Source organism: Apus apus, chromosome 1 (assembly GCF_020740795.1).
Source record: "Apus apus isolate bApuApu2 chromosome 1, bApuApu2.pri.cur, whole genome shotgun sequence".
NCBI classification, from domain to species: domain Eukaryota; kingdom Metazoa; phylum Chordata; class Aves; order Apodiformes; family Apodidae; genus Apus; species Apus apus.
The window spans coordinates 137,149,240-137,174,221 of record NC_067282.1 but is presented as its reverse complement, the minus strand read 5'-3'; the positions used below and the strand labels follow the sequence as shown (position 1 = coordinate 137,174,221).

At 38.6% G+C, this 24,982-nt stretch overlaps 1 protein-coding gene across 3 annotated transcripts; it reads right to left on the bottom strand.

Moving 5' to 3' along the window:
* Positions 1–575: 575 nt before the first annotated feature.
* LOC127384756 (solute carrier organic anion transporter family member 1C1-like) lies at positions 576–23,302 on the bottom strand. Of its 3 annotated transcripts, none has more exons than XM_051619630.1 (15): positions 23,226–23,302; positions 20,101–20,243; positions 19,359–19,500; positions 19,115–19,247; positions 17,244–17,374; positions 16,885–17,031; positions 12,856–12,954; positions 11,841–12,077; positions 10,510–10,674; positions 8,969–9,164; positions 6,489–6,654; positions 5,050–5,231; positions 3,541–3,605; positions 2,261–2,378; positions 576–1,489 (listed from the first exon to the last, which is right to left on the bottom strand). In XM_051619630.1, exons 2-15 carry the CDS (start codon positions 20,209–20,211, stop codon positions 1,267–1,269), a joined length of 2,115 nt encoding a protein of 704 aa, XP_051475590.1. In that variant the 5' UTR covers positions 20,212–20,243; positions 23,226–23,302; the 3' UTR covers positions 576–1,266. The 3 variants fall into 3 exon arrangements, with proteins under 3 accessions (XP_051475590.1, XP_051475579.1, XP_051475599.1); XM_051619619.1 differs by lacking the exon at positions 23,226–23,302 and adding an exon at positions 22,557–22,637; XM_051619639.1 differs by lacking the exons at positions 16,885–17,031; positions 23,226–23,302 and adding an exon at positions 22,557–22,637.
* Positions 23,303–24,982: the final 1,680 nt, after the last annotated feature.

Below are 24,982 nucleotides of genomic sequence, written 5' to 3'. Positions count from 1 at the left end.
AGAATTTGTTTTCAGTGAGTACCACATCAACCTTTTTGCCATTCCTGTTCTTGCACCTACATGGGGCAGATGGTAGAAAAAGGGTCAGAAGATCATTTAATATTCAAAGTCCCTTTCTTTAGTCTTCTGATCTGCTACTTTTTCAGATTAAAGGGTGGTAGGTTTTCTGTATCTTAGTGCAGTGCTTTCTCCCATGTCCCAAAGAAGTTTAAGATTAGAAAAGAAGGTTTGTTTTGTAGCTTTAGGCTTATGCACAGGATTTCAAGGGGCAGAGTTATCCTTCAGAAAATTAAGCAAAAAGGCTGTGATGACAGAAACAAAACCTATAGTGAAATATCACACGTCAAGCATTTTTAGAGACTTTTCCCAGTAGTGACTGGTGGCAGCATTCTTTATTAAAGTTTGTCTCTGGACCTAGATCTCTATGGAAAGCTGTGAATTTGCTTTCAGCATTGTATTTCAAGGCTTACTGGAGGTTCCTTAAACAAGAAAGGAAATTTAAATACATGAGGTGTAAATGCAGTGATGATAAGGATGAAAATGTAACAAACACACAAACACCCACACCCAAAAAATCACGCACTTAAACACCTATCACTTTATTGCATCGGTTCAGAGCAATTTCACTCAAACCCAACACTGAGATGTGCTGCAAAATTAACACACCACTTCCTGTTGTTTGCAATCCATTCTGATTGTTTAATGCGTTCAAGCCAAACCCGAGAGTTACTGTGCAATTCTTGTTCTGAGGGTGACCACTGATGGCCCTGGGGCTCCCACCTGAGCGTGGGCTGTGGGACCCAGTCTGGAACTAAGAGCTCTGGTCATGAACCCCACAGCAAAGGCCGCCAGAGCAACTGGGCAAGTGTCACTCAATTAGCCATTTAGTCCATAAGACTAAATACAGAGCGAGAGGACTTGAAATAAAACCAGTGAAAACATGGAAAAGCAGCTCACTGTGGATTTCTTCTTTATAATTTTTCAATCACAATCAAATTTGAGACCCTTGAAAAGTTTTGGCTAGTCCTACTGTTGGTCTAGAAAGGGACTGAATGAAAAAGGATGGGAGAGTTCCCCAAAATTTTGAAAACATTTTGCCGCTATTATTTTGGATGAGAGGAAGAAGATAGGGTAAAGCAAATTAAAAGACAGTGTTTCAAAGATATGTTTTAACCCCCAAAAATATAGACTAACTGTTGAATTCAGTAGTTGTGCTTAGAAAAACTGAAGCTTAGGTAGAGTTACGGAACAGCCTTGTTTCTTCTTTTACATATAAGTTTCCTCACTCTCCTCTGACGTTCTTGCACCAGGAAGAATATCCTTCTTGTAGACAGTAGCTGGTTCTTTACTAGTTGATCTTTCTGTATTTTTAACATCTGTGATCTCTTTGCCATCTGATTTGAAGCGTTTCATTATTAAAACAGAGAGCACTATGTATAAGAGACAGCACCCTGCCCGCAGTCCTGCAATAAGGCCAAGATAGACATTTCTAGAAAAAAAGGTGACAAAATATATTTCAATTAGTAAAGCTTGCCACTTGCAAGTAAGATATGAAATACACTTCGGCAAAACCATCTTCTCAGCCAAGTATCACTCCACATTTTGAGAAATAACAGACAGAAAGCAAACCATCTCATTATGTTTCACCCCAGGCAGGTTCTAATCAGGTCTTATACTCCCAGCAGAGATGCCTCCTATCTGAAGGGAGCTCCCATGCAGCAGACTGTATTTTAGGGCTAAGATGGGAGTAGCTGTGCCAGCCAGAGCTTTATCTGTTGTCCCAGTCTTCACCCAGCCCCTCACTGGCAGCACTCAGTGCTCCTGGCCGTAGCTCTCCATGCACCACCATGAGTGGTGACTCACTTGGGTCCCCTCTCCAAGCAGATTTTGCAAGGTGTATTATACATTAGGAAGCTGAGAAATGAGGGATGTGGAAGACTCTCTTCAGTACTACACTTACTCCACAGTTGTTCAGTCTCCCACAAAGCCAAAGCATTACAGAGATATTCAGTGCAGTAAGGCTTCAAGAAATAACTGATTCTGGCAAGGTAAGGGAGTGTACTGCAGTGTCATACATCAGATTGAATAAACATTATTTGTCTTATTTGACTATTAGGGGCTAGTCAAAATAGAGTTTCAGTGATTTTGGTAGCCTATCAGTCTATTGAAAATTGTGATGGCAAAGTGTACCTTGGTCATTGGTGCACAAAACTGCCCCAGAAACCAAATTCTCAACCCCTTACTGAAGATTTCAGCTTACCTGAATGCTTTTGTGTCATATACCCGGCAAGATCCAGATCCTCCACAGCTTTTTATTCCCCATTTCAAGCAGGTCTCATCTATCAAGGCTCCAAAATAAATAGGGGCTGGGAGTCCTCCTGCAAAGGAAACTCTTATTACAAGATCTCAGACATTAAGATCTCAGAGTTTAATGTCATGGTACAGAGATGAGGATATGAATCTCAGAGTTTCTGAATGATGGCTGCATGAAATGGGACTGAACATCCAGCTCCAGCTTTGAGATTCCAAGATTTATGAAGATATTTAAGCAAGTATCTAAAAGGACTTAAAAGGATGAAATATGATAGCACTATTATATTAAGTGAGGCAAATGTTAGCAATTCTACTTTAAAGGTATTTTTGTAAGAATTAAAACTTCTGCTGCCTAGAGAAATACTGTAACCAACATTTATTTTTCAGTCCCCAGTGTGTGTGGATTTTTACGTGCCACGGACAAATTAATATTTATGTATACTAATGTATCTGTTCAGGTATTACAGAATAGTTTGTCATTAAAAATGGCTAGCTGAGTGCAGAGGGCTGAAATTAAGCACTTGCTCAAAATCAACAGAGTAATAAGTGCATTACTTTTGTAATACTGTAAAAATAATTTTAGACAGTCCTTATGTTTTAATATAATCAGTAGCTGTTTCAGGGATAATGTGCAGGTTTATGAAGAAGACTATTTCATAAAAGAACAAAATAGATTCTCTGCAGTGCTCAGCTGAAATATGGAGATTAGGAGAAAGAGCCAAACCACTAGCTAGTCCTGTCTTTGTGGGGAAGATCTCAAAAATCAGCAAGCAAGTGAAGATAATGAAAGATTTCTTAAAGGAAGTGCAGACTGTATGCGTGAAGACTGTAACAATTATTTGCTGCAGATAAACACAAGAAAGAAAATAATAGGCAGAATACATGTTAGCTCTAAGTGAAAAATGGCCAGCAAAAGAGAGCATAGGTGTTAAGGATATGCAGACTGATCAAGCTCAGGTAGTTGTGTCCATGAGTGAAAAAAAAGCCAACTCAAAAGTACAGTGTCATTTCCTTCCTTTGACTAATTCCTTTGTAGTATAGGAAAAATTCTGAAGAGATAACCATAATATGCAGGAAACATGTAGCAAGTTCCTCCAAACGCAGAGTCTGTTTGCAAAGAAAATTTCTGGAAATTTTCTTTTGTTCTCATCTGGAGCAGACACTGTGCTGGCTAGCTTTGTTCTCTCTGACTACCTGCTTGAATCCCACGAAGAAATGAAGTTTTACCTAGTACTCTACCAACTAAAGTTTCAATCCCAACAGCAAAGGATTTCAGGTCTGGTGAAACAGATCTAAAAAGGAAAGGAAAATAGTAAATTGTTTTGGGGAACAATAGAATAAAATAGGTATAGCCATTCTGTGAACATCTGCATGTGCCCCATGACAAGAGTATTGTGGCTTACCTAGCATAGCCCACTCAAATGCTAACGGAAAACATTCACCAAAGTTAAAGTTCAGATGTAGAGCCTCCTTCCATTTACTTCAGTGGATGAACTCTCATTGAAATAAACACGAGAATTTACAGAAACTGACCTTGAACCCAAGGAGAATGGATTGTAAAGACTTTTGGGAGAGAATGCATGAAAAAAATTAAAGTGAATCAACCAAATATAGGCACTTCATATCCATAATTTATGCTCCAGGAAGCTGCATTGCTTTAAAAGGGGCTGTGCTGTGCAGCGGTGAACTGAGGGAACAAGGATGTGCAGTACTTGCTAGCTACATGTGGGTAAAACCCACTTCTGCCTCTAACATTTTAGAAAGAGGCAGCAAACATGAGCTACCTGGCTAGAAAAGTATTTCATTCCTATCAGTGGAAAAACAGCCTGTGTCCATCAGATGAACTGGAAGAATTCACAATAAGCAGAGGGGAGTACTGAGCTGGCAGAGGGGCATGAGGAAGGCTTGCTGTCTCTGGCCAGCCTGCTTCCTGAACTAGAGTTTACACATCAGTATATTGTCTCATCAGGACTAATGTGAAAGGCTTCTCATTATACTCTGTAGCATTCTGAAAACTTTGCCTAGCAAAGTTAGCCTTGTCCATAATCCAGATATGTGGTAAGAATGGCTGCACTTAGAAATATTGCAGACAAATCAGCAGGTTAGCACAGGGTGATCTAGTCATGCACACTGCTGAGTATCACAGTTCACTCGTGAGCATGAGTAGAAAGAAACTTCCATGTGCAAGGCACAGAACATTGTCTTTTCTTCTGGATGTAAAACAGCAGTACTGCTTTACAACTGAAGGAATAAAACGTTAAAAACTGTTGCTGCTGACATAGTTCTGTTTATAACAGCTTGACAAAAAATGGGAGTATCAGACTTCTCACAACACAGAAAACATTCTGAGGCAGTCAGGCTTAACAAAGGTGAATGTTTTTCTCCTGAGTAATGTGAATAGCATAGTCACCTTGGATATGGATTAGTAAGGCATCTTATTTCAAGTTCATTGCTCTGTTAAAAACCTCCGTGTCATTGGAAGTGCAAACTATTGTTCAGGATTAGCATGAGGCCCACCCATTTCATCACTGAAGTATGTACTCAGCTTCAAATTTGAATTAAACTGGTAGACAGGCTGTGCCTCTGAACAGAGATGGATTTCAGAGTACAGACAAAGACTCAGGGCCCCAAATTTCATCAGCATGCTCTTCCTCAGAATAGGAATTAAATAGAAGACACCATATTCTGTTTCTCTTTCCCCAAGCTTCATGGTCAAGGTAAGGTAAAATATTTCACCTAAACATAATCATGTATGTAGGAGTGCCTCCTAAGGCTAAAATAAATGCACATGCAGTCTGTAATGCTAAAAAATAGGGAAATGCTTTGGTACAGCTTTCTCTTTGGCATTGTCCCAAAATGGCAGAGGAATTGCCAGGTCCATGCCCTTGTCCTTCCACACAGCTGCAATTGTGAAACACCTGAAAGAAGAAGATAAGAATAATTTATTTAACCAGTATTCAGCAGCATTGAACTACTTTAGCAACTAGATTTTCCACTCCCAATAATAGACAGACTGTTATTTACACTGAAAGAACCTCTCTAATCATTCTTGTAAACTGATGGCCAAGTTCATTGGTATGCTGCTGCCACTCTGAGCTGCTCTGGAGACACAAAGCAGCTGTGACTCTAGTTTCAGCCATGCCACTGCTAGGACAGAAGGTGCTCTGTGTATACTTAAAATGGGTCAAAGCTATAAAATTCAGATGTGAACTGTTATCCAACCATTCTGTTCAGGAATCCTATGAAGTGAGTAACAATACAAATACAGAACTGGATCTGACAAAGCAATCATGCATATCTATCATTAGGTATCTAAAACAGCATTTGGCATCGGATTGAGAGTGGGCTGTTTCATAGCCTTTGAAGCTAGAAGGACACATGAGTTGGAAAGCCAATTCCCCTCAAGTGAAGCAAAAAAATACTGCTGGAATGTTTGGATAGAAGTCTGAAAAATGTGCTTGTTGTTTCCAGTGTTGTTACACGGAAACAATTCTGCTTCTGCCAGAAGATATGCCATTTGCACACACTTCTGCAACCCTACTATTTTTAATGGTCTTGCCCAGGTAGGATTGTTTCAAGTCCTGGAAGTGGTTTTGCTGCTGAACAAAATGAACAGATGTATAAATATAAATCTTGGCTGTAGAATTTAGAGCTACAATATGTTTTTCTGAGCTATGGCAAGCAGACAATTCCAGTATGAGCTGGAACAATTTCTGAAACCAGCACTAACAATTTCATAGTTTTACTGCACATGAGTTGACACAATGGGATTTTGCTAGTATAACAATCAGACGAGTAAAGTTCTTTTAAAGCAAACCACTCTTAGCTGTTTTGTACCTACTCAGTGAGAGATCTGTTGAGAAACTTAACATCAAATTTACGGTCATCTTGCTGAGAAGAAAATAAATTACAAAAAAAAAAAAGAAAAAGAAAAAATCAAAATAAAAGCAGTCAAGAAATGTAAGTCAAGTCATGTCTTCCCTGAATAGCTTACTTACGTCAGCCCAACTTTTTAAAAAACCTTCCCAGCAACTTTGCATTCAGTCTCTACTACAAAGGTAAACCCTACAGAATGGACATTTGTGTCTACAGGATTTCTTAATCACAAAGCCAAAAAGTTAACAGATGGAGAAATCTAGCTATATGTATAATTGTCTATCCACCTATATATTTACCATATTCTTGCCCATCCCAGTTGATGATTTACATCCTGCAAAGCAGGCTGTCATGTAAGTGATCCCATTATCCCCACATACAGGGTCCCACTGATCCAGCTTGCAGCCACAGTCAGCATTGCAACTGGCCATTAAATTGGTTTTGGGGGAAGAAATATGTTTTAATCTGTAGGAAAACAGAAATAAATAAAATAAGTATTTAGTCTAATTATATAGTCAAGTAAAATATCAGGGAGTAGGCAGGAAAAATATGGAGAAAGTGAAGCAAGCAACATGGACAGGTATCTGCTACCATCCAATAGACTGAAGTTGTTGTATGGAGAATAAGCTAGTTTCAGCTAAAGCAAAGCTCTCTTGAGGTTTTCATCAAGCATTAATAAGGTGTTGTGGGCTGTTCTTCATACATGGTTATGGATTGTTGCTGACAAGGCAACTAAATATTCTTGGTTGGGAGGGAATATTTGGTATTACTTTTTCATTTGAAAGCTCAACCCAAGAAAAAGAAAATCATACCTAAAATCTCCTATTACCTGTAGAGTGGCCATGCATCTCCTTAGCAATAGGTATCATACTGTATGTGGGTGCTGGAAGCAGTGATATGAAGCTACACACAGTTACAGCAGCAAAATTTCCTTGACATATTTTTCACTGGATCAGAGCCTGTTGGAGGCAGTCAAAGTTGCATGAGCCTGAGTGGGAAGTGCTGCTTTTGTCTCAGCTCTGACAGAATTCAGCAGCAGCCCTGCACCTGGGACAGGCTTGAGCCCCATTTCTTATCAGATCTCATTTCTTGGTGTATATTATAATGGACATTCATAGCTTCCACCTTTACTAACATTTCTGTAAGAAACATGGAACTCAGGCCCTAACGAGCTGAACTAAGCAGATAATTTTAAAAGTGGCCAGCGACTCTGAGACCATATTAGCAGGGCTTAGTTTTCAAAAAGTGTTAGGATTCCCTCATCTGCAAATCACTGCTTTGAAGTCACTCACAATCTAAAGGGAAAAACATTCAAATTTTGCCTTTTCTTCCTCCCCACCTCTTAATCCAAAACACAACAGCAGGAGCTACATTTCTTCTAAGTCTTTTAGAAGAGAAAATAACTGGGGGTTTAGCCCTAGTTAGGCTGTTGCTCATCTTCAAACTACAAATTGCTAAACAGGTAAAACAATATGTGATTTGTTTAACCAGAACAATTCTAGCACATGCGAAATTCTCCACTCTCAGTTCTCCTGAAGAAATTCAGTATTTGCTGTCTTCACGTTTCTGCTTATTTTTAATTTACTCTATTGTATCAGATGTCACCCTCAACCAGAGTTAGCTCCACTGCACAAACTTCTGACATAATTTATGTAACTAACATGAAAGGTGAACTGAGTGTCAGGTTTTCCAAGACAACTTAGATATTTCCATGAGCACAGGCTCAGTTTCAAACAACACAGAGCTGAATTTCTGTCTGAACTGCAAATCTAGAAAGCCCTGCTGGATTCAGTTTAATCCTTTAAAATCCCTTGAAATTTGTTGGACCTGACTGAGCTAAATTTAAACAGTACACAATTGTGTCACTCTTTTGGGGTCAGCAAAATGTTCTCAAGAAAGCATGACCATGGTCCTGGTAAGGGAGGGGGGAACATTTGCTTGGGCTGCCCACATTCTTGCCATGACCACTTTCTACCTCACAGCTCAGAAAATGGACCCAGGCAGGTTGGCAACCAGAAATGAAGGCAGACTGGTAACTCCCGATGCTGGTTGATAACTACTGATCTAGAAGATTGTCCCATTTAGACAAAAAGCCATTGGGGGACCATGAGGAAACCACTTCCAATGCTCTTTACTTCCTATATGGTAGCTGGAGAACAGCTTTAAATTAAAACTTTGAAAAAGAATATAAAAATTCCTATTCCTTGTGATAGGTTTTCTATTAATTAGTGATTTGCTAGAATATAGAAGTATAGTCTCACTATCCAACAATTTAGAAAAAGAAATGTCCATTTTAAACAAAAATTTCAAAATAAAATTGGAGTATTTTGCTGATCCCCAACACAAGGTATCATTTTTTATACAAAAATTGTAAGACTGAGAAGCCTGTCCCAAAATCTAGGGTTTTCTTGTGTGCATCACCACCAAGGGAGATACAATTATGTAATCACAGTAGCTTTACTGTAGCTGAAACCATCACTGATTGATACTAACAGATGACCTGATACATGCCAGTTTCATTGAAAAATCATTGTCTTTAGACAGACACATACACATACTTCCTTCATGCAAAAGATATAACAATATGCTATAATAAATCAACAGAGCAGCCGCATTTCAGAACTTATCCAAATTCAAATCCAAATGTTTCCTAGAGTAGAAGGTTTGTAGTCCAGACAAGAGTGTGAGTAGGATACAGAAATGTTCAACATGTTCTGCACAGTACAAGAAGCAACCATGACAAATGACACAACCAGCACAAACCCAAGGGGATACAAACCCAGAGTAGGGTGCTGTCAAACCAGCCACCTGGAGCACCTCACAACTGCATGTAAAGTACAAGAGGTTTAACAAATATGCTAGTATAAAGGTAATGCTTGCAAACTTTGTCATTTCAGTTAGGTGAAGTTTGAACTTCTTGATCAGAAAGCCTCCTAGAAACATCCCCAGGATTGTGATGGGTAAAAGTATCACACCTGCAAAAAGAAGGTACCAGAAATGTTAACTGTTGTCACTTGCATTGGCCCATTTTAGAATAAATATTTGCTTCTTGTAGTTTCCAAAATAACAGGCACTGACCTTTCTTCAGACAGATCCCTCAAAGTTCTAAGAATATGTGTTACCTTTAAGTAACTTTGCTTATTCCCTCATTTTCTTTCAAGTTATGTCATGAGTTTAAAAAGCTCAGTGCCTCCATATTCTTTACCTTCCTGTTATTATATTGCTTGTATGAATACTGATATAATAAAACCTAGGCAGGTGCCTGTTAGAAACTGCATTGAAGATCACAAATGTCTCAGCTCCTGGGTACTTCATTATCTAAAGTCAAACACTAAAGTTTTAAAAAAAATCTCGAAAATGAAACAAGAAAGGAAGCAGTGTCTGATTTTGCATTGGATTTCATGTTGCCCTGAGAGTGAATCATGTAAAGATTTGCAATTAGATTTAATCGGTTCAGCATTTCACAGACTCCTGCCCTAGTACTTCTACGCCAAATAGAGAGCTTTTACAAGGTTTTACTGTGAGGGGGTTGTCTTTCTACGCATGTATTTTTTTGTTTGTGTGGGTTTTTTCATCATGTTGTTTCGGTAAAACTTCCCCCGTATCCAAAAAAAGATAGGAAAAAGAAAGTTCTTCCTACGTTTCTGCCTGACCTGCAGCAAAACAGGCTGCCTTCAAATTAAAGTAATGGAGTATCAGTTCTGCAATGTCTTCAAATACCCTGTTTTTCTTGCCAGCTTAGGAGACCAGATTAATCACTGTAAGATTAATACAATTTCTACATTCATTTTTGTAGAACATTACAAATAATTTATTTTTGAGAGAACTGGCAAATAGAAAAAGATATTCAAGCTAAATTAACTTACTCAACATTTTACATTTTTTATTGCTTATAAAATTTTCACTACCAATTAAACTGAAGAACACCTATACTGAGATGTTATTCTGAGAAGGAAAATAATACATTTCATTACACATTTTCTAAATTAAATGTTTTGGTTTTTTATTTTAGTTGCTACTTAGTTGCAGTTTGTGTGGGTTTTTTTGTTCAGAAAACCACATTCGTAACGCAAATCTCACTCTTTGAAAAAACAGAAAAAAAAGTATACCCAGTTCTAATAATCCTCTAGCTCACTAAATTAGGAACCCCAGGAAAATTAATACTAAAATTAATATCCATTTTCAAAATACGGTAGAAAAATGAATACATCACTACATACAGATGCTCCTTCACAGAAGCTCCTTCTAAAAAGGAAGGCAAAATAACAAGGAAAAGCTTTATTTTTGACATTGGAATTTAAAAGAAGGTCAGGTACTTACCAATTAGAAAGATGGCTCTTGCCACTGATACATTAAATTGCTGCTCCATAAACTTTGTCTCGTAGGTTATGATGCCAACAAGAGAATTATACTGTAGAATAGTGAGGAAGATGAAAACCAGGAAAACTGGATTTCCAAACAGCTTCTTCAGAGCTGGGAGGAAATCTGCAATGGAGAGGTATATGCTGTACACCCTGCTGAACATAGAGAAGAGTTGTTTTGACATCCTTTAGATAATAAAACTAACGTTGATTTAACTACCGGCTCTATTGCAGGCTACAATTCTTTGCCTATCAAAATATGTGCATTTCAAAGAGAGAGTTTTCTTCATTGCCGACACATGACTTACAGAAGCTGGAAAGCTGAATGGCACAGTGAGTAGTGGATTTGGAACCAGAAATTATTTTATTTTATTTTATTGCGTAACAGAGGACTAGTGCCTTCATGAAAGGCACTAAGGCTTGCAACACTGCTCCTCCATGCCTGTATAGGAGAGGGCCCCTAGGGCAGCACTGAGACTCCATAGTGCACCCAGTGAAAAGTTTGGTGCCTAAAGCAGAAGCCTTCAGAAACCACATAAGAGACCTGCATGAGGGTGATACTCAGACAAGGGGAGCATCTGACCCAGCAAAAAGCTGGAATCTTTCCTGAGACCCTTGATTAGAGTATCTAAGTCCATAAAATTGAAGACAAACACCTGCATTTAGGCTGTAGTCTGGCTGTTAGCACACTTAGCTAAGAGATGCAAGTTCAAAACACTTCTCTGGGAAGTGCCTTAGTCACTAAGGATAGCATATGCATACATACATACAAATAAAACCCTTGGGGGCTGAGTCCAGCAGGGGGTCGTTGGGTCCCATATTGCCTACACAAGGTTAATTTAGCATTACTGAGCTCATACACAGGAACCATGAACTCCATGAAATCCCTGCAACAGCACTTGCAGTATTTAGCCCCAGATTTCCCTCTCATGTGTTGGCCTCAGTGAAACAGTAACCTGCCAGATGTGGATAGATCATTAATGAGGGATGGACTATTTTCCCCCTCTTCCTTCATAATCATAAGATTATAGTTGTAACACATGATATGACAATGACCATGTTGAACTGAGAATCTCTGGTTCTCAAAGCAGCACCATGGGCTTTTTCCAGCTGTTTGACACAGGGAGCACTGAAATGCAGCCTTAATGTGTTACAAGTAAGAGCATTTTGGTCCATCATTTGCACTGCAGAAATATGCTTCTTGCTGAGGGTAATGCAAATCCATTCTCAGCTCAGAGTTAACCCATAAGAGAGAATTCACATGCAAACATTTGGACAACAATCTTTCACCTTTTACTGCTTCTGAGAACTTTAACTGTGGCTGAACAGGGGGGTCTATTTTACAGTGATCTCCTTGAACAGGTAAATTATTAATCTTCAGTTTTTCATTCTCTCCTTCTTTTGGCAAGGAATAAGGTAGAAACCAGAAAGGCAATGAAGCCATGAAATTAACTGCTCCACAGATGAGCAATCCAAGCCACCAGGCACCAACCCAACGGGTATCCTTAGGATTTATGCTTATTTCATCTATAAAATACAGAAAGACAGAAAAATAGATTACATATCATGCAGAATAATTAAACTCTTTATTTGTAATTTAACTAAGGATACCAGGCATCCTTACTTAAAATATGTAAGCACCACAACAGAGGTGACTTATGTTTCATATGAAGAATTGTAATGCAGCTCATATCAAATCAGTCCCATGCACTTAAAAATAGATGTCTGCATTTCATGATGGAATTTCCTTGCCACAATCTACCAACAATTTCTATGGGAATGAGTGACAGCAAGAGGGCCCTTCATCACCAAGAAACAACTTCTCTTTCTCAGTTTCTTGCTGCCATCTCATTCTTCCATTCCCAAACTCAGCAATTTGTCCTTGAAGTTCCTCAGATTTTCCTTGGATTAGAGACCTAAAAGTGATTTTAACAATGAAATGAGTTTTCAAAGTAATCTCTGCTGCATGCTTTTTAAGATAACAGAATTTTTGCCAAGTGTCGAAAGTGTCCATGAGCAAAGGCCTTTCACTCTTCCCTCAATGTGGGGATTGTCTTTTGTTTGCTCATTTTTTTCTCACCTGCATAAGTGTTTAACAAGGGCATATACAAGTATAAAAGGGGGCACAAAATGTTTCTGCAGGAAGCCTAAGGCTGCAGATATTAACATGTAAATAACACCAGCTTTTGAGTAGGAAAAACCCTCTAGAGAGCCCCCTTTTTGGAGTAGTAAGCTGGGAAGGTGCTTCTTAGCATGGAAGTTCCTGCTGACCTCTCAGTTAATGCACCACCTCACGATCTCTTACCCATATCCACAATGCCAATATCAACCCAGAGGCTGGCACAGAAAGATCCAAGCAGGAAGCCCAAGGTTGGCCCAAACATGCCCGAGGATCTCACCAGGCCTGTAAGAAAAGGGAGGCAGCAGGGGTGAGTCAGCAAAACCATGCAGGGACAAGCGGGTCTGTCTCTCTGAGGGCAAGGAAAGGAGAGAGGAAGGAGGAGACAGAAGAGGGGCACAGGCTGTTGGGGGATGTCTAGTGGGAAGCTTCTGAGCAGCAACAAAATAGGCCGTAAGCTGCCAATGCCACTAGCTGCCATGTGGAAGCAGGCTCCTTCACCCACAGGGCTTTCGCTGAAGTCAGCATGGCCTCACGGGCAGTTCATTGCCAAGACTGGTGTCTCAGAGACTATAGGAAGAAATAAACTAACATTGCAATGATTTTTTTTATCCCTCCTCCTCCCTACTTCTTGGATTTTTGTAGTTGCATCCTTGTGCTTGTGGCAGTTAACTAGTGAACATACAACTCTAGGCCCGTTGGAGGTATCGTTAATCTACCTGCAACTCTACGGCTTGCACAATATCTGGTGATTGTAGAAACCAGGAAATTCCTTGTACTATGTGTTCAGGTCCCTAGCTTATTTTTAAGTAGTAGTAGTAGTAGTTGATCTGATGATGTGCATATAAGCAGGCACATCTTTGCAGTTCGGAGTCACATGAGGATGACAGGGACAATAAAAGTGCATGGCCATGGAATTAGGTACAGGAACCTGAGAATATTTTCGGTAGCCAACAAGGAGGTGTAAGTGTGCCTGTGTGTGAACAAAGTTAATTTGAATAATCTTTGCTGATTCATTGAGTACCAAAATCAGAAAATCAGCTAGCTGTTGTGTTTATAGGTACTTATGGAGCTGTAGAATAAAATAAATCAAGAAATATAGAGGTCAAGTAATGACATGTTTAAAATCAGCTTTAAGTTTTGCTACTACCCTCCATGAAGCTTCCATTTCCCGCTCTGTGTCTGCTTATGAAGATATAACATGGGATCAGAAGAAGTTGGGTTGCTTCTAGGCGCAAATGAATAAGCTAGCAGAAACATAGGAAGCTAGGACTGCATTTTGCTGATTGGGTGTATAAATACAGCACAATTTAATTTTGGTGATCACTGCTGGCAATCAACATAAAATAAAAATATCCTCAAAATAGCTAGAGTGTAAGTCCTTACTTTTCCTTGTCCCTTGTGTTGGTTTGTTGAAATTGAGTTACGGGAGTAAAGGTTTCAAAAAAGGTCAATTATTCAGGTTTTCTAGCATAGAACAGATACTTGGGAGCTGTCTGAAATTGCAGAAGGCTTTGTTAGAAATAAATGAATTCTTGATCAGGTGCCTGAGAATTCTTGCCCATTTTCAGCCCTATGTTCTGTAAAACCTACTGTGTTGTTCTACTGCAGAGATTTTTCTCCTGTTAGTTTTGCAAACTCTCTCCTGAATACAGCAGTTGCTCAGCTTACAATCAAGGAATTCTACAAGGAATTAATAGAGCATAATTTACCCATATGATTTTTTAGTGTTGCTTCATTGTTCCAATTGCATATTGCTTTCATTTAGTTCTCTCATTTTACTTCAGTGGAAGTGCTAAATTTTTAAATCAAATTCTGTTTCTTCCAAAGTGATTGACTTCTGCAGAGTCATGCTTTTAATATTAGAAACCAGCAATTAGCTCTTTATGCTTATCAGTGAGTCTAAAGCAGGAATCACTACTCAGAACTATGCAAGCTCACCTTCAAACTTGAAGTACTCAGTTGCGAATCTCTAATATAAACAGATAAAAACCAGCACACCCATTCCAATGGCCTTGTATATTGCATGCATTATATTTAAAATACCATAGGCTATCAAATAAGCTAGTAGACATATGTTCAATGATTTTGTTTATGTGTAGTTTATTAATTAAATTACACACTTGCATACTCTCTAAATTCAGTAATTTCACTAAGATAATATGTTTGCATTGTGATAAAATAATAATAAAAAAACCCAACAACCTACCTCACTGATAATTTTCATATTTTCTTGTGTAATATTTGTTTGAAATCAATAAAGAGACTAAACTGCAAACAGTAAATCATGCAGACTTACTAGTTAATCACCTGCTGAATATTGACATATATCAGCCAACACTTGTATAGGTAAGTAATTTAGCATGAAATAGGTGTTAACATTTACAACATTCATTGGCCTTAGACACCTTTTTGTAAAGCCCTGGTTTCAAAAGGTACAAGATTATATGGTAGGGCTCAACTCAGTGATAAGATTTCATTCATTCAAAGACTCTAAGGAAATAATAAATTATGTTATTCTGCAACAAAGCTACCATCATCTATTAAGTTCTGTTAGATACCTTTAAAATTACTCATTTTTCCTTTTCTATTACTTCCTATGGCAAATCAAGTTTTCCACCTGTCAAAAGGATTTTAATGCTCTATTCAGTTGACATTTAATAAAAAGCTCTCTTTTCCTCAAAATTGGTTATGCTCTTACTCAACAAAACATCTGAAGTCAGGAGAAAAGGGAGAGAAAGGAAGGTGAAAATTCTTCATTCAATTAATGAGATGATTGGTCAAAATATAACAGCAAGTTTTGACTGACTTTTTTCACTGTAGGACAATTTTTAATTTTTTAAAAAAAATTTACAAAAACACTGATCATAAACTGATTCAGTCAATTGATTAAAAATATCAGATATAAAACAGAATTAAAGTTGGTTAAGAAATGAATTTCAGTTCTATGGAAAAGACTGTATTTCAGCATTCACTTTTTTTGCCAATTGGCTCTGTCCATCAAAGTATCAAAATATTTTAATGGAATAAGTACTTGAAAATTACTATTAAGAGTTTTAAAATGAAACATTTCAATACTCTGGAAAACAAACAAACAAACAAACAAAAAAACAAAACAAAACAAAACAAAAAACAAAAACAAAAACAAAAACAAAAACAAAACACCCAAAAAAACCCACCAAAAAACATGACCCAAACAAATTTCCATTTTGGTTGAATCCAGATTGTTCTCTCTGACAGCTTTGTATTTTTAATCTCACTTCCCCAATAGCTCCCAACCCATCACAGTCTCTCCCAGTTCAGATTCTGGCAAGAAAAAAAAAAAAAAAATTGGCTGATCTTTTAAAAATAGCTTTAATCAGAAGCTCAGAGGCAATTACAAATATTTTGGACTGCTCTCAAGTGAAACTTTTGGTTTTGTCAGCTGCCTTCACAATAATTCCATTTTCTTCAACCTGCAGATTTCCTCATCTCCAAATGAAAATATTTGCAGTGGCCTTACCCTGTAGCACTGCTCACTGAGATCTTGCTGAAACTGCCTCTTACTGTCATTATGACTAGTTCAACTTCACCACGTTTGCTTAAGGCAGCAGTTTGGAGCTCCCTCAACCACACAAGCACTCCATGCTATAAATCTGTTTGACAATATATGAATTAGCAAGTCTTCCTGTCTTGGGCAGGTCTATCAAAACAACAACAACAAAATCAATTAGAAGGGATTTGTTACAACACTCTGGCAAGGGTTTGGTGACTTTGAAAAGCCTTCATCAAGAAGTGTGCTGCATGTGAAATTCAAAAAGTCAGGTAAAAGCCTCTGTAACATTACTGTGAGTAAGGATAATTCTCCTATCTGTGTCACACTGACTAGAAAGAATTTACTCTCTGAAGCTGTGGTACTGAAGATGATTTGCTAGATAAGACAGAGATAATTTCTTACTTTGAAGAAATTAGAATTTGATTATATTTCTCTTCATCACAGAGGAAGCTGGCACATGTAGCAGAAGCCACTTGGGGAAAGCAAAAAGAGTATTTGGGAAAAATCCTTTGAAAATAAACATAAGATCTCTTTTGCATTGCTTCTTTTGTCTCTGTACAACTCAAAATTATCCAGAATAGAGCAGGTAGGCTGTGGGGGGTTTTTTGTGAGTATTTGCTTGGCCATAGAAATGTTAAAGAAAGAATGTTTAGCATAAAAATCACTCATTTGCATATTACCTATGTAAAATGCTGAGTTTTCTTCTTTAGAAAAATCATCAATATATGAAACCCCCAGTGGCATAACTGGTGCTTCCCCAATTCCACGTAAAAGGTTCCCCATCAACACAAAGAGCCACAGATAGGAATTTGTTGTTTTCTCACATCCTGCAGGCCATAAATATTTACATTTCTGTGAATATAATCTGACAATAATTTATTGCAACAGAACAAATACATGAAATATGGGGGATTTTTAATAATTATATAAAAGGTTTTGTATAAATCATGGTTTCTAACAGGAGATTGCTGATTTCAGTAAAAGAGTGTATGAAATGGGGACAAGCAGAAGGGAACCCAGCATCAGACCTTTTGCTTACCAAAATGTTTCACTGCGCTGGGTGTGTCTGTAGCATCTCTGACTGGGCGGCCCACAGATGATGCTGGGGAGCAAGCTGATACACTCGTAGAGGAGTTGTCCATAGTAACAGTTACCCTTTCATAATTATAACTGGAAAACAACTATGTAAAATACAACTGACACATGAAAGACTCGGCTTTGCAGGAGGTGTGTACGAGCTTTGTGTTCATACATGGTCATTCCTGTTACATGAAGGCAAAGTGGAGGGGCAACCCATTTCCAGTGCTTTTTGCCTAAACAAAGACAGGCATCTTCATACCTTTTTCTGAATGCACTGACCATTCTAATTCAAATATTTTCATAAATTAAAGAGAGAAAAAGCTGCCTCTAGGGCTTAAGAAGTCAGTCTTTAAACTGAAGGACAGAGAGAGTCCACACACAGCTGTCTGCATACAACAATTACGAAGTTTTCCCATACTGGCAGCAGATTCTTATGATGTGAGAGATGTGTAATGATTTGGGTTGAAAAGGACCTTAAAGATCATCTAGTTCCAACCCTGCATGAGCAAGGACACCTTCCACTAGACCAGGTTGCTCAAAGCCCTGTCCAGCCTGGCCTTCAACAGTTCCAGGAAGGGGGCATGCACAACTTCTCTGGGCAACCTGTGCCAGTGTCTCACCACCCACATAGTGAAGAATTTCTTCCTAATGTCTAAACTAAATCTACCCTCTTCCAGTTTAAAGCCATTACCCCTTGTCATATCACTACATGCCCTTGAAAAAAAGTCCTTACATGGTTTTCCTGTCCTGGTTTAAAATTACATAGCTGAGGATCTAGTAGTAACCTACCTGTGTCTATAGAGATTAACACGGGCTGCAAAACACGTGCCAGTCTGTCTGTATTTAGGCAGGCAGTTACTACAGAAAATCTGCTAAATAAATTGAAGCTAGCTTCAGTACATTTGTGCTACATTGGGATAAATGGAGAGCAGATATTCCCACTGACTACGCACTCAAATTGTAACTTTTAATATTGTGATGAATGACAGTAATGTCCCCATGGCCACTGGATTTTGCTTAGTGCAGTGAAGAATGGGTAGTCTTCAGAACCTGGCTGTGAGTTTGTGTTAAATCAGAGATTCTACAGATCTGCTTCTGGCTTGTGCTGTCCCCTGCAGTGCAGGTTCCCTGCTATTTCACAAGCAGTGTAGTGACTGTGGCACTTTCCATACCATGGTCCTCAGATATAATTCTTTCCATACCCTACTTATCAAGGGGTATTGGTCTTGCAACTAAGGAAGATGCTCAAATAGATTTTAATTTTTTGAGGGATGGAGGGGGTTTATTTTCAAATACTTTTCAGGAAGGATGCTTAAGGATTGAAGAGTTGTGAACTGTTTCTGACAGCTACGTAAGCACTAAAGCTTAGATGTGAAGGGTTATTTAGATATTGACTCTCCCTGAATTCAGTGGAGATAGACACTCATTTTGATAATTTTAAAGAGCTTAGCATTAATAGCCACTATGGAGAAAGAAACTTCTTCTGCTAAGATTTCATTACAAGGCATTCAAGTAAACTAAAAAAATAAAATATAAAAAAATAAAAAAAGGCTAAAACTCTTGTGTATGTGTGTATACATGTATATCCCTAGTGAAAAATTCAGCCCACTTTATCCCTTTTTATGTGAAAGTTCTGTAGAAATCTGAGGTGTCTCTCTTACTTACCTGTACAAAGAGGCAAGGTTTCAGAGAGGAAATCAGAAAGTCAACGCTAAAAATTCACCTATTAAATAATTTCTGTCAAGCTTTTAACCCAGGTGTATGATTAAAAAACCCACTTCGTACGGTCAAGTTCAATTAGTGCACAAAGTGAAAACCCTCCATATTTACCGTCCCATTAGGAACTGAGGCATCACTGACAAAAATGTTCCTAAGGACATGATGAGACATCCAACAGCAATTACTTTTGGTCGATGAACTCTTGGTCCAAGGTAGCTCACCAGCACCATTACCATTAAGTTACCTGCAGGAATAGAAGAGGGAACCAGCAAGTTTACAAAAAGATTATATTTTTTCAGGGGAAAATATGTATTAAGAAGCAGTATTTATACACTTTCAAAGAAAGGACACATACCTATCTCAAAGCTGCCATCAATAATGCCAAAAATTGATGATGAGATTTCAAATCTCCTTTCAATTTGACTGGACATGCTTTTCATGTAGCTTCCAGAAAATCCTTTGGCAAAAAAGGAAAAAGCTAGAGCTCCAAGAAATACCTGAAGAGACAAAATAATTGAGTTTGCAAATAAACATTTTTTTCTTCATGGATGCTTGAGGAACCTAGTGAAGAATCACAGAAATCAGATACTTTGCTTTCCAATTCTCTGTGAAAAGATTTTTCCTATTATTTTCATTAAAACTGAATAATTTACTTTCTCTTTCAGAGAAAGCCACTTGTACTGCAAAGAACAAGAAAGCTGACATTGACTGTGTGCACCCTGTACCATTCTACCACATACTGTTTTAGCTGCTTCCTTACTTCAGAAAACCTTGCTGCATTAAGTTGTTCATTACTGGTACTATGATTATGGCATGTCTTATTACTCTTCCTTCTTTTCTAAAAGACATGGATAAAAATATACAGATGCAACTACCACTATGACTATATCGCACTTCTAAATGATTTGGTAGTAAAATTTGGCCTCAATTTTTAACTGTTGATCGCATTTATTGACTTCTGTGGCTTGGAATCACAACCTAGAGCATTGTTTTCAAAACAGTGTCATACAGCATCATACAGAACTAACTCTATTTTGACAGAACTTGTCATTTTCAGTATTCCAGAGAAAATACGTGGTGAGGGCTCCTCTCCATACCTTTAGCTTCGAACAATTCTGGCACATGGCCTTGGCAGGAACTGCACTGCCATCACTGTCCAGGAAGAGTGACTTGTCTTTAAGCTGGCCAGCAGTGATTGTCTTGTCCATAGTTTTCCTTCTTCAGATCTGGGGGGGTCTTCCTGTTTGGAAAATATCACTATGATTAACTATTCTTTGCATAAGAATAAAGGTTCCAATGTTTTTCAGACATAACAGATAGTGAGATACTACATGAGATGTCTACACATTGACACCTTTTCTCAGGAAGGATGTTAAAGAGTGTTCAGAGTGTCATTGTAATGAGTTAGGGATTGGTGCACCTGCTTTGTGAAATCTGCATTCTAAAATACTTCAGGACCTTCATAGAAAGCTGGAAAATTTAGAAGTAACTTGCTGACAGTTTTAAGAAATCTTTGTAGACAGGCTAAGTCCATGCATAGCCAAAGGGTAGAAGAGTATTTCAGAGAAACATCTTTACCATGCTTGAACTAGTTCTTATATTCACTTTCAGATATCCACTTTTGATCACTGTACCAAGCTAAATGGACCAAACATTTAGTGACTCAATTAGGATCTTGGTATTATGCTATATAGAATTATGGAATCATCAAAAGGTTTTGGTTGGAAGGGACCTTAAAGATCATCTAGTTCCAACCCCCCTGCATGGGCAGGAACACCTCCCACTAGACCAGGTTGCTCAGAGCCCCATCCAACCTGGCCCTGAACACTTCCAGAGATGAGGGAGCCCCAGCTTCTCTGGGCAACCTGGTCCAATGTCTCACCATCTTCACAGTCTAGAATTTCTTCCTAATGTCTAGTTAAATCTAACCTATTTCAGCTTAAAATGGTCACCACCTGTCCTATCACTACATGCCCTTGTAAAAAGCCCCTCCTTTGCTTTCCCTTTCAAGTAGTGGAAGGCTGCTATAAAGCCTCCTTAATGCCTTCTCCAAGCTGAACTACCACAACCCTCTCTGCCTATCTTCATAGGAGAGCAGCTCCAGCCCTCAGATCATCTTCCTGGCCCCTCCTCTGGATTTACTGCAAGAGTACCCATGTCCTTCTTGTGTTGGGGACCCCAGAACTGGACACAATACTGCAGGTGGGATCTCACAAGAGCAGAGCAGAGGGGCAGAATCACCTCCCTTGACCTGCTGGCCACACTTGTTTTGATGCAGCCCAGGACACGGTTGGCTTTCTGGGCTGCAAGTGCACATTACTGGCTCATGTTGAGCTTTTCATCTACCAACACCCCCAAGTCCTTTTCCTCAGGGCTCTTCTCAATCCATTCTCCACTCAACCTGTATTTGTGCCTGGGATTGCCCTGACCTGTGTACAGGACTTCACATTTGGCCTTCTTGAACTTCATGAGGTTGGCATGGGCCCACCTCCTAAGCCTGTCAAGGTGCCTCTGGGTGGCCTACTTATGAGGATTTTCTCTAATTGCGTAATCTATGAATTTGCAGAAATACTGAACGCTACTCTGTACCATTCTGTCAGCATGCCTATGTAATGTGATTTATTGGATAAACATTTGTAGAATCGGACAAAAAATGATGACTGAGAAGTAAATAGAGTAAGAGATAGTGAAGGTAAAGTTGCATTAGGGAAAAGAATGCACTGATTAAAATAAAGGAATAATGACTATCTTTCTTTTAAAAAAATGGCTCTGATACAAGGAATCATCTTAGCTACATCAGTTGTTGAAGATTAAAAGATCGGGAATGACGATGAGCCAAAATGAGCTGTTGCCAGGTTCCTCTGTAGAAAAACCGGTGCAGTAGTATTGAAATCAATTAGTTAGCTTTGGTATACATTGGCACATGTTTTAGAGGAACAGAGAGGAACGTAGGCCAAGAAATTGGCCTGTAACATTCCCCTACCTTGATCCCAAGACACTGGGATCTTAGATACCCCACTCTGTTTATTTCTTCTCAAAATTCCCATCCTGCAGGCCCCAGAGGCCAGCTGGTCCATGAGTAGAAGCCATTTGAATGTTGTGAGGGACTTCCGACACCGGGGACTGTAGGGCTGTGACAGGGTCCTGGGCTCACCCTCAAAGGTCACTCTGTTCTCCAAAGTAAGTTGCCCAGTAATAACCTGGACTCCCTGATAATATCGACCCATGTCCAGAAAGGACAATACTCTTAGCAGCCCAACAGGCCCCCAAAAGTTATTGCTAGTGATTGTGAATAGGCACTAATATCTAACAAAGAAATACAAAGCCTCATGAGCAGTGTAACTTTTATCATTTTCAGTTCCAAATCCTACTCAAGGAGGATCCACCAAAAGTGACTATGGAAAGCAAACATGTACATTTCAGAGCGAGCCACATATGAAATTTCCAAAGGGACCTAACTTCCCTTAGACCGTCATTAGAAGCTCACAAATAATAATAATAATAAAATTAAAAGTAGTAATAGATAATTAAAGTATGATGAAATCAAACTTACCCAAATTTTTACAGGACGGGAGCTGAAAGACAGTGTTCTCTAAAGCAAATACACTCTTTATTGATTTGTATTCTGCTGATGATTAACTTTGTGAAACATCTACTCTGTTAAGTAGACAGTATTTAAATCAGTGATGTCGTTTTCTTTTCACAATATTTAATATCATGTTGTCAGCCTAATAATCTACCTTTAACTTATAGAAAATGTTAAATTGTATAAACACTTCCCTTACACTTAATGAATCAATAACATTTTCCATAACCACTCTAAAACACTGAACTTTGGTAAACCAGTGAATCATTGATACCAGTGGTATTTAAAATTCAATAAAACAAAAAAAACATAATACAAGATTTAATCTATGACAGGTTGTTTGGTTGGTTTTCTATATTAATTAATGAGGACAAATAGTTTTTGTATGGAGGAATAAAACATCCCACTGTCCACAGTTCTTGTCCTTTAAAAAAAAAATCTTAATTTGCAGGATCGTACCTTTGCACTTAACATAATCGCTTTTGAGTTTAGTGCCACTGAGATGTACAAAAAGCCTTGTCTGTCCTGCACTAGCACCTAACAATTAAACAAACAAACCAACAAACAAACAAGTGGAGAGAAGCAGGAAGGGAGGGTGGGGAGAGACAGTGAGGGGCAGAGAGAGAGAGAACTTACTTTGTGTCAATGCAGTGTCAGGCTGTTTCTTTCCCGTGCCCCAGGGCTTTCAGGCTTGAAGCCAGCACAACGTCACAACCAAAGCGCTGCCTACTCCAAGAAGTGGAGCACACCACTGCATTTTTTTAAACCTTGGATTTCCTTCTTATGGTGATTGCAAAACTTTCCCACAATCACCGGTACAAAAGCTCTGCAAAAGAAGTCAGCTTTCTTGCTTTGTCGTTGCTTTGGCAGCCTACCTGCCAGCACACTAGTGGTGCCAGCCTCTCCTGGGAGGAACAACCTGTTTTCTTCACTCTTTTTTTTTTTCTTCTTCTTTTTCTTTTTTTTTTTTTTCCTTTTTTTCCTTTTTTCTAAAGTCTGAACATTAAAGCTGCTGTCCAAAAGGGACTCCTCACCATCCACCCTACAGCTATGGAGTGGCTCAGCTGACATACAAGAGCCCTGAGAAAGCAGGCTCAATTTTTCCAGGTGTCTTAGAGGCAGCCTCAGTAACTTGGACTTCTGGGTGCCTTTGATGACGGCCACTAAGATACTACAGGGTGACTTAACCTCCTCAAAGGGCATGAACTGCATATCGAAATCTGCCAGTTTTTGGTATGGACACTCTGTGTCACAACCCCAGTGCAGAGATGCAAGAGGTCATAGAGATGGAAAGAGAAGCTGATGCTCTCAGGAAATCACTGCCTCTCTCAGATCCCCTTCCTATTATAAATCAGGTTCATTTAACACACTCACAAGTGGTTCCTGCAGGCTCCAAAAGGAGACATGGGATGACACAGTTTTTCCTCCAAGCCAGCCAAAGACTATCCAAACAAAAAAGAGTGGAGCATATTACCCACAGCTAGACCAGCTCTCACACCCTAACCAACCACAAGTAGAAAATCATCTCTCACATCTAACAGGCCACATACAGAGTGCAAATCCACCTAATCCATGTCTTCTCTAGAGCAGAACTCTCCAGCTCAAGGAAAGATTCTGACCCAGAAGTCATTCCAGGTATTACCAACAGCCTCAAGAAATGGTTTGTGGTCATCTGGTTGCATGTAACAGCACCAGGCTTGCTTCTGCAGAAACTTGACTTATAAAGCAGATTCACATCTATATAAATCAGCATTCTAGTAATTTCTAAACATAGAAAAGATTTTTATGACTCAAGTAAGTTCAGGAACCTTGGAAGGAAAAGTATGGTCCTTACAGCCTCTGTCTTTCCAGTGAAAGGTAAACTGAAACATAAACTTTGACAAAGTTTGTATGAAAAGCCTTGATTAGTTTCTGTATAAAAGTACATTGAGAAATTTTTAAAGATTAAGTTAACTAAATTAAATACATGGAAATGTAGTATTTAGTAATGCAAGTTAAGAGAAATAATAGACTTGCTAATTCCAAAACTTTGTAAGTTCTGACTTTCCCCTGAAGCTTAGTAGTTAACTGCAGACAACAATTTTATCTTCCATATTCACACTTACTATTGGATTTTACTTGATAGAATTTTACAAATGTTACAGTATGATTATATATTTATTTATTCATTAGGGGTCTTTAAAGTTTTCGTTTTTCTATTTTGCTAGTGGGACTCTATACTGTCACCAGATAGTGGGCAAATCAAAACACAACTCATTCCTACAATTTAGTAAGAATACATGCAACACAGAAAAATGTTGTTTTCTATAATGGTTTTAATGGCAATGCTCCTGTATTAGTCTTTAAATGCCAACTTTTTGTTTAATTAGTTTAGTTTTAATATAATGGAAAAA

Bases quoted from the DNA above. Each gene is read 5' to 3' on its own strand.
- LOC127384756 (XM_051619630.1), bottom strand. From the start codon at position 20,211: ATGGACAAGACAATCACTGCTGGCCAGCTTAAAGACAAGTCACTCTTC. The intron at 12,955-16,884 runs GTAATATGCAAA...CTTTTCTTACAG, and splicing joins AAACTCAGCATTTTACATAG to GCCTGGTGAGATCCTCGGGC. The intron at 5,232-6,488 runs GTAAATATATAG...TTCTTCTTTCAG, and splicing joins CTGGGATGGGCAAGAATATG to GTGTTTCACAATTGCAGCTG.